This window comes from Octopus bimaculoides, chromosome 13, assembly GCF_001194135.2.
Source record: "Octopus bimaculoides isolate UCB-OBI-ISO-001 chromosome 13, ASM119413v2, whole genome shotgun sequence".
Classification (NCBI taxonomy): Eukaryota; Metazoa; Mollusca; class Cephalopoda; order Octopoda; family Octopodidae; genus Octopus; species Octopus bimaculoides.
In genome coordinates, this window is record NC_068993.1 from 34,854,698 (window position 1) to 34,863,770 (window position 9,073).

Consider the following 9,073-nt stretch of genomic DNA (forward strand, 5'->3'; position numbering starts at 1 on the left):
TGTGTGTGTGTGTGTGTGTGTGTGTGCGTGCGCGCGCGCGTTCATATATGTTTTTGGCATCTATAGTTACTCAAATACTAGAACTGGGTGCCACTGCATAGTGTCAAGGGTTCCAAATTTGCCTTCAGGATGTTGGGCAAGATACTGCAATAGCCTGGGCTTCAGAGATCTACAGCTCTTCAATATCCTCCTGAAGGGCCTGAGAGTCCTGCATGGGGTAGATGTAGGTGTCTTTAAAATAAAGCTGGACCTCTTCCTGTCAAGTGTCCCAGATGAACTAACTTCGCAGCAGTTCGCTTTTGTGGACTTGGAGATAGCCTTTGATAAGTCCATCTGATCCCCTATCTGGTGGGCGATGTGGGAACTAGGGATTGACGGATGTATAATAAGGGCTGTACAGGCCCTATATAGAGATGCCGTTAGTAAGGTGAGGGTTAGCAATGAGTATAGTGAAGAATTCCAGGTAGAAGTAGGGGTCCACCAAGGATAAGCCCTCAGCCCCCTCTTATCATAGTCCCCCAGGCAATAACAGAGGAATTCAAGACAGGCTGCCCATGGGAGCTCCTTTATGCTGATGACCTGGCTCTCATAGCAGAATCACTACCAGAAAAAATTTCAGGTGTGGAAGCAAGGTTTAGAATCAAAGGACCTTCAAGTCAATGTTGCAAAGACCAAAGTTCTAGTAAGTAGGAAGGCAAACACATCATACACCCCTTCAGGTAGGTGGCCTTGCTCGATCTGCAGAAAAGGTGTAGGTAGAAACTCCATAAGGTGTACCCAGCGTAAGCTATGGACACATAAGAGGTGCAGCAACATCAAAGGGAGATTAACCAGGATGATAGCTTTCTTGTGTAGCAGATGCACACGGGCAATAATAAACACAACAGATGCTCAGAAAACAAATTCCATCACATGCCAAGGAGAGAAACTAGAAGTAGTTGATAGCTTCCACGACTTAGGTGACCAAGTGTGAAGTGGGGGGTGGATGCTCAGAGAGAGAGAGAGTATTACCACTAGAATAAGAATAGCCTGGGCAAAATTCAGAAAGCTTCTACCCCTACTGGTGACAAAGGGCCTCTTGTTCAAAGTGAAAGGTAGATTGTACGATGCATGTGTATGAACTGCCATGCTTCACAGCAGTGAAACATGGGCCGTGACTGGTGAAGACATGCATAGGACAGAGTGTAAGCGCCCTGAGAGAAATGTTGGACATAAGAAGCATTGAATGTGGCATGCAAGAGAGATATTTGCATTGGTTTGGTCATGTACTATGGATGGATGAGGAGAGCTGTGTGAAGAAGTGCCACTCCCAAACAGTGGAAGGAATCTGAGGTAGGAGACCCGGGGAGACATGGGATGAGGTGGTGAAGCATAGTCTTTGAACGTTGGGCCTCACAGAGGCAATGACAAAAGACCCGGCAAATAAAGTGAGTTCACAGCTGTAACCTACACCAGTGTTGCATAACCAGCCTACTCAACGGTACCTTGGATCGTAGGGTAACATGCCATGCTTGAGGAGACCTATTGAGTCAAGTACATCAAAATCAAATGGAAATTGTAGTTGCGATTCCCGTGCCGGTGGCACATAAAAGCACCATCTGAACATGGCTGATGCCAGCGCCGCCTTGACTGGCTTCCATGCTGGTGACACATAAAAAGCACCAACCGATCGTGATTGTTGCCAGCTCCCTCTGGCCTCTATGCCGGTGGCACGTAAGAAGCACCCACTACACTCTCGGAGTGGTTGGCATTAGGAAGGGCATTCAGCTGTAGAAACACTGCCAGATCAGACTGGAGCCTGGTGCAGCCTCCTGGATTCCCAGACCCCAGTTGAACCATCTAACCCATGCCAGCATGGAAACTGGACGTTAAACAACAATGATGATGATGACAGGCTTCTTTCAGTTTCCGTCTACTGAATCCACTCACAAGGCTTTTGTTGGCCCGAGTTTATAGTAGAAGACACTTGTCCAAAGTGCAACACAGTGGGACTGAACTCAGAACCATGTGGTTGGGAAGAATACTTCTTCCAGACAGTAGATACAGCTGTGTGATTAAGTAGTTCACTTCTCAACCACATGGTTTTGGTTTGAGTGCCACATTGGGCATGTACTTTCTACTATAGCCTTAGCTGGGTCAACCAAAGCCTGAGAAAATCTACCTCAATAAACTCTCAGACCAGCCATGAAACATTGACATTAAGATGATGTTATTAAAAAGCATGACACATACACACACACAAACTCCCATCTGTATGTGTGCTTAGATAGCTGAAGGGGAGAATAAAGAACAAATGTATAAATATATCGACATATTTTATCTTTTACTTATCTCAAGTCATTGGAATTCAGCCATGCTGAAGCGCCACCTTGAAGGGTTTAGTTCAATCCAGTGTGTGTATGTGTCTGTATATACACGCACACATACATACACACATGTATACACAAATATATATTGTGTGTGTGCGTGTATGAAATGTAGACATGATAACAGCTTGCCCATTATTAAGAAAAACTGATCCAAGTCAATCGATAAAGTAACCAGAAAACTATACATCCTCTACGACAAGATCCTGAAACTGAAACTTATGGCTTTTTTATGTTTTAGAAATGATATTTACTGAGGTTTTCTTGAGAGTCAGTCACCTGAAAAGTATCAATGTTGTAATCTTGTCTTGTTTCCGTCTGTAAACAACTTCTGTTCTAAGCCAACATTTATGTCTTTTGTTGTGAATACAACCATATAGAGAACACTCATCCACTTTGAAAGTTACAGATCAAACAATGGTTTACATCAAGTCAATGTTACTTTAAAATAATGATTTATCATATTGAATTTAATAAAAAAGTTTCTTGGTGAAGAAAACAATCAATGGAATTGACTTCCAGTACATATTTTGTTCATATTTGATCAACCCCAGATGTACAGTGAAACATGTTAAAACTTGCACATAAAATGCAGACTAACAATATTCCTTCCTTGAATATTATTTGACATTTGTCCTTATTGATCTCATGTTAAAACAATTACAATGTACAAACCAGTAGCTATAACACAGTGACTTGAACTGCTTGAAATATCAGTCAAGTGATTCCACACTATGCTTAAAAAACCTTAGGATAATTCAATCCTGGACAATGTTCCTTCAAGCTGTGCATGCATAAGGTTTTCAAAATGAAAAGATAATTTTTTAATTGAAAAGTTAATCATGTAATTTCATAATCTTAGAAATGTCCACATAAAAATGGTGTGCATTTGTTTAGTTGGTCAATATGGCATTTGAGCAATGGCTACTCACATAAATGAGCAATGAAAGACAAAACTTGCACACAAGCAACTTTTAGTCCAGAACCTCAGCAAAAAAATTTGAGAAAACACTATTCTTAAATACACAAAGTCTGAGATTAAAACAAGATAACCATGGCTGATAGTCATTTTATAATGGACCTGCTTGCTCAGAGTTGAACAGAAGCTAAATCAGAATCACACACAAAAAAAGAAAAAAAAATAGCCCCCAAAACCTTCAACACCATATTGTAATATTTAGTACTTTTCTGTTATTGCCAACTTTTATAAATTTACTTGCAAATAAACTATTACATTTGTGTAATGGGTGTAATAGTTAACCAGCAAACTTTCAGAATAGCTCCCACTACTTCAAGGAGAAGGAAAAGGACAAGGAATTGGGTGTTTGCTTAATAGTTTACTTACTAACTCCTTTGTAAAAAAAAAATTGGTTGTCAATAATAGAAAAGTGACTAAAACTCTGTAGGATTAAAGGAATGCCTATTTTACCAGAAACCTCATCAAACCAGTTTGGTTGTTGCTGGTTATGGTTGAAACTTCATTGAGCAGCTGAGCTTTTCCTCCAAAGACATAAGACATATGTAGGATGACGAAAGGCAAACTACATATATCCTAACAAGTATTCTACTCTGAGGTAAAACACTTCTCATTCACTCAACAGAAATGAGACACTCATAGCCCTAAGTCTGCTCTGACTTAACAGTGGCAACCAGGTACAATCTACAGAATTGGTGTTTCAGATACACTAAAGTCTCTACTTACTTGGAAACCCTACTGCACTCTGCAACATTTAGTGATGAATCATATGGAGTATAGTGTTACAATGTGGACATGTTACATTCTCTCCACTGCCCAGTCTATTTTAATCTGTGCAATAAGAGCATCTCTTATCAAACATGATTAGAAAGCAAATGACCATCTTTATTCAGGCACAGTGTATCTAGAAATACATTCTCCAACTTACAAGTTTGGTTTCTGTTTTTAATATATATTATTACTATTTCAAATTCTGCTGGGGACAACTTTACCTTTCATCTTTTTTTTTGGGGGGGGGGGTCAATATAATAAGTACCAGTTGAGCACTGGAAAGAATGTAATCAACTTAGCTTCTACCCCAAAATTGTTGGCATTGTGCCAAAATTTGAAACCAATATATATCATTATTTCAAATTCTGCTGGTATCAACTTTGCCTATCATCCTTTTGGAGGTCATTCACAGTACCAGTTGAGCAGTGGGGTTGATGTAATCAACTCAGCCTCTACCCCGAAATTGCTGGCCTTGTGCCAAAATTTGAAACAAATATTATTTTTTATGCATCTATGGACAATGTTCAGTTGCAGGTTTGTTAATTTTATATTATTTTTTATTTTATTGTATTTTGAGTATATAATTTATTTATTCATGTATTTATTTATTTATTAGCATATTGCAGATATTGATTATATATAATTATTAGCATATTTATTTATTCATTAGCATATTGCAGATATGGATTATATATTTTTGTTTTGTATTTATTATGAAGATGTGGGCAAAGTGATGAAAAATGATCTTCAGATGCTGAACCTCACAGCAGAGATGACAAAGGACTGTGACAATTATTGATTTGCCGTGCTTCAGAAGACCCATCCAGTGAAAGTAAAAGTGAGGCTGTAGAGGCATGTTGCCCCTACCTCCAAACAAAAACTGATGAATATCTCTCCCATCCAACTACTCATCTTTCAACACCACCCCTCCCCTTCCTCAGACTTACAATCTGTTGTATTCCTCTTCATCTATTCCTCACAAACCTACCTGCATGCAATATGTTCCTTTCAGCAATCCCTCCACTCTCTGTCTTTCCTTTTGCAATTTCAAAATCTTACCCACCCTATGCTTTCCAATCCCCAATCCCCTTTACTATATGCATCTCCCTGTAACTTAGGGGTACAACCCCACCACTGTCTCATCTTCATCATCTCTCTCTTTCCTCTCTACCTATGGCAGCCTTGTTACTTCTGTACTACAAGTCACTTTTTCCAATACTGCTCACTACCTCAGTGGAGAGGTCTTGACCAGCAAGTTACTTGGTGACCTCACTGCTGCTGGTGCCACATAAAACCACCCAGTACAATCTGTAAAATGGTTGGCATTAGGAAAGGCATTCAGCTACAGAAACCATGTCAAAGTGGACAGCAAAGCTTGATGCAGCCTTGCTAGTTCCTGTTGAACCATCCAAATTCTGCCAGCATGGAAGGTTGGCATTAAATGATGATGAGAGGAAGGATGTAATTGGAGAGAGATTTGACTGCTATTTCTAGCAGGTCGAGAGATCATGTCGAAGCATCCTTGAAATAATATTGGTGACCAAAAAAGGAAGCAGGTTTATGAATTATTCTCTTCCAAATTTGTGGACTTGGCCAGAGCCCAAAGGTTACAGTAAAAGCAAACTTTTACTCTGCAGTTAATAGCGTACATACTCATACACAGTGATAGAAATAGGGCAGTGCATGCAGGGAGAGACTGTGTTCGCCTACATCTCAACTCACCTTCACAAACTCTCGGACCATAGCGTACCCCTTGTTCCTATTCCTTTTATCTATCACAGTTCACGCACATTGTTGGTGAAGTAGCAACTAGTCAGGAGATTGATGTAGTAGCCGTGTAGCCAACCTATTTCTGGGATGAGTAGATGGGGTAGTATTGTTATAATAACGTTGTAGCTCTGATTTTCCAAGCAGTAGCAATAACTGGTAGGATCAGCGAACAGCTTTGAACGAAATAAAACCTTGAGAAACAAGTTCTCTCCCATGTATTTTATGAATTTTCGAATCTTTCTCCCTGTTATAGACTAATTCATGCAATCTTAATGTTTTCAGGGGAAAATCGATATGATATTACAATCAAAATTACATTAATAGATTATAGAAAATATCCCTTCTATTTGGTAGTGATAGGTAAGTAAATAATATGAACAACTAGTCTCGAAATTAATGCCGCGAGCTTCACTTTAGCTATGACCATGTTTAGAAGTAACGTGCAACACATTAGTATAAGGGAAGTAACTCTAAAAAACTGCGTGACTAGGGAATCGGAAGTGAGATATGTAAATAATGTTGGAAAGAAATGTTTTTAGAGCTACTTTTTTTATTTTTTTATTTATTAATAGTATTAATAAGCATGGAGCTAACTTGTATATAACCATATAAATGATTTATATGGGAATCATAATACATCTTACTTGCGGATGGAAGTGTAAGACATGATTAAGTCATAATTACTTAACTCTAGAGATGTGACTGAGAGAATCTATTGTTAATGCGCAACAAAGAATAACAAAAGTTATCTCGACGAAAAATTAGGAGAGAGCGAAAATTATAACGACAATAATACATGCAAGTTCGTTTGTGTGTGTCATTTCGTTTGGTTAGGCAAAAGGCCAAAATTTCTAGGATATATTCAAATTAATAAATACTGTAATATCCTCCATTTTCAAAATTACTGGCCAACAACCTGTAAAACTTATCAGAATATTTTCGAAGTTATTTACTGCTAAACGAGATATTTTATAATAAATAATAATAATATATATATTATGAACAACAAAACAGCAATAATGATAATAGTAGAGGAAGATATAGTTTAACAGAGAATTCTCTTGCGCGTTACTATCCCAGTAGACAATTGTACTAGTTGTTGTCAAGAAATCTTATCTTTATTTTTAAAAAGTACAGGAGAATATTAATCCCGTAAAGTTTCTAATAAGACGTCAAAATTCGTTTGGTGAGGTTAAAGTTATGAGCAGCTTATTTTTTAATAGTTTAATGTAAACAAAGAGACAAGGTAAAATCGTTCACATCTAGCTTTACATATTATTGGTTACTAAACGACTAAAAGTATAGTTCTGAGATAACATAACGTCACTAAATAGACTATAGTTATCATTTCTCACCTCTAAAAGAAGAAAAAGAACGTATAAGGGCTAATATCTGAGTAAACAATGAAATATTATAACATCTTACCTCGACACAACTGTCCTGTTTGGTTGTGGCAACGTGGCCCTGGCGTGCCAAAACAAGTCCGCGATCGACTCCCAGGTCGCATACAGACCAGTAAGTGTAATCTCCTGTATCCACTTCAGCTTTGATCTGTCCGAATTCATCACCCGAACTGCCGTCTAAAATCAGCACTCGACCAGCAGATTTTCCGAAGAACGTAGGGACTGCTAATCTTCCGGGAATATAAGCTTCGTCGTTCCATTGTTTACCAAGACAAGAAAGTTGTCGACCGTACGCACTTTGGAGACAACAAACACCTCCCAAGTAACAGTCTGGTAACTTTAGACGTCCGACACACAACCCTGCTAAAGTGTATTTCGAGACACAACTTTCCTCTTCAGCTACACAAAGATGATTATCAGGTGTCATAGTCATATCGGATATGCTGTATTCGCATACGAATTCTGTGACAAGTTTTGCTATTCTCGGAGCAGGAACGACTTTTGCCATTATTAGGAAATAGATTTATACTATTCTTTAGCTTTGTATATTTACTCAAGCATATAAATATATATGCATTCATGTATATGTAAATGTTTAAGTAATGTATGGAAATAAGAAGGAAGAAGCTGCGAAATTTCGAAGTTTTGAGACAAGGGAAATAACTCTACACTACTTTAACAATCCCTTTCGTCTCTATTTCCGGTGTTCTCTTGTGCTTTCCTTATAATATAGTTCCTGATAAATTTTATTACAATACATTAATTGAATATTCTAATAAAATGACCGATTTCTTATTTCTAACTAGGTACCTGCATCTTACTTTTAAACAAGACTCTTAGAAATATTACTTTGGCTGTGTTTTACAAATATTGGAAGACTTTATAGAATCTGCTCAAAACATATTAAATGGCAAGAAATTGTTCCATGCTAATTATTCCAGGAATCTATGTGTTTAGACTTAACTGAAAACAATGTGAATGTAAGTCACAGCTAAAAGAGTCATAAATAAAAGCTATAAAAACTATAAATAAGGTATTAAAACATTACTGCAATTATTTTCGTTAAATTTTCGAATATAATTTATGATTATATTATATTATGATTTAGGTAATTTGATAATTACATATACAATACGTGTGTATATGATGCATATATAATACAAAATATAAATCCCAAGCCGAAAAAAACACAAACATGAGTGAAGAAAGAAAAAAAGGAAACGAAGAAAGAAAAAAAGCATCAATTCAACACCAAGTGTCTTAATTGGTCGCACACCACAAGGTTCTACGGAACCTACTGAAGTAAGCCAACACGCACGAGGCATTACTACGGGCGGTGGCGAGGCTAAGGTGTTAGAAAAACCAAGCAACCTCACAGACATCACCTGACACCTTGGTAGGGTGAACCGTCAACGATGAAAAGAACTCCGCTCTCAGCGGCCCAGCTCCTCCAAACGTCTTAAACGCCATAGGCTGGAAGTACCGGTTCACTGACGAGTCCTGATACTGAACGATTTTCTTTCTTTTGGCTAGGGAAGCAGTGACCCTCCCATTTACCGCAGCATCCAGGGTGTGGAAAGGAATAAAAGAGTCACAGACTGGCATCTCAGGTGAGGCACCTATCTCTTACCCAGGAACAAAGGGTTTAGACCACCTCATCTCTTCCCATCACTTCTGGATAATCCCGCCAGCTGCAGCACTGAGAAGACATTAAGCCGAGCCAGGGGATCACTTTTTCCAACAAAACAATTCTCGTTAGCTGCCCATGTAAAACATTTTTATAGATT

At 38.3% G+C, this 9,073-nt stretch overlaps 1 protein-coding gene across 1 annotated transcript in view; it reads right to left on the reverse strand.

Annotated features, from left to right (window-relative positions):
- The window catches only part of LOC106868425 (uncharacterized), a 33,033-nt gene extending 25,057 nt beyond the window's left edge, over positions 1 to 7,976 (reverse strand). Inside the window, exon 1 of the mRNA XM_014913669.2 lies at positions 7,309 to 7,976. Coding sequence (XP_014769155.1) covers positions 7,309 to 7,794 — 486 coding nt within the window. The 5' untranslated portion in view covers positions 7,795 to 7,976. The remainder of the gene's footprint in view (positions 1 to 7,308) is intronic.
- Positions 7,977 to 9,073: the final 1,097 nt, after the last annotated feature.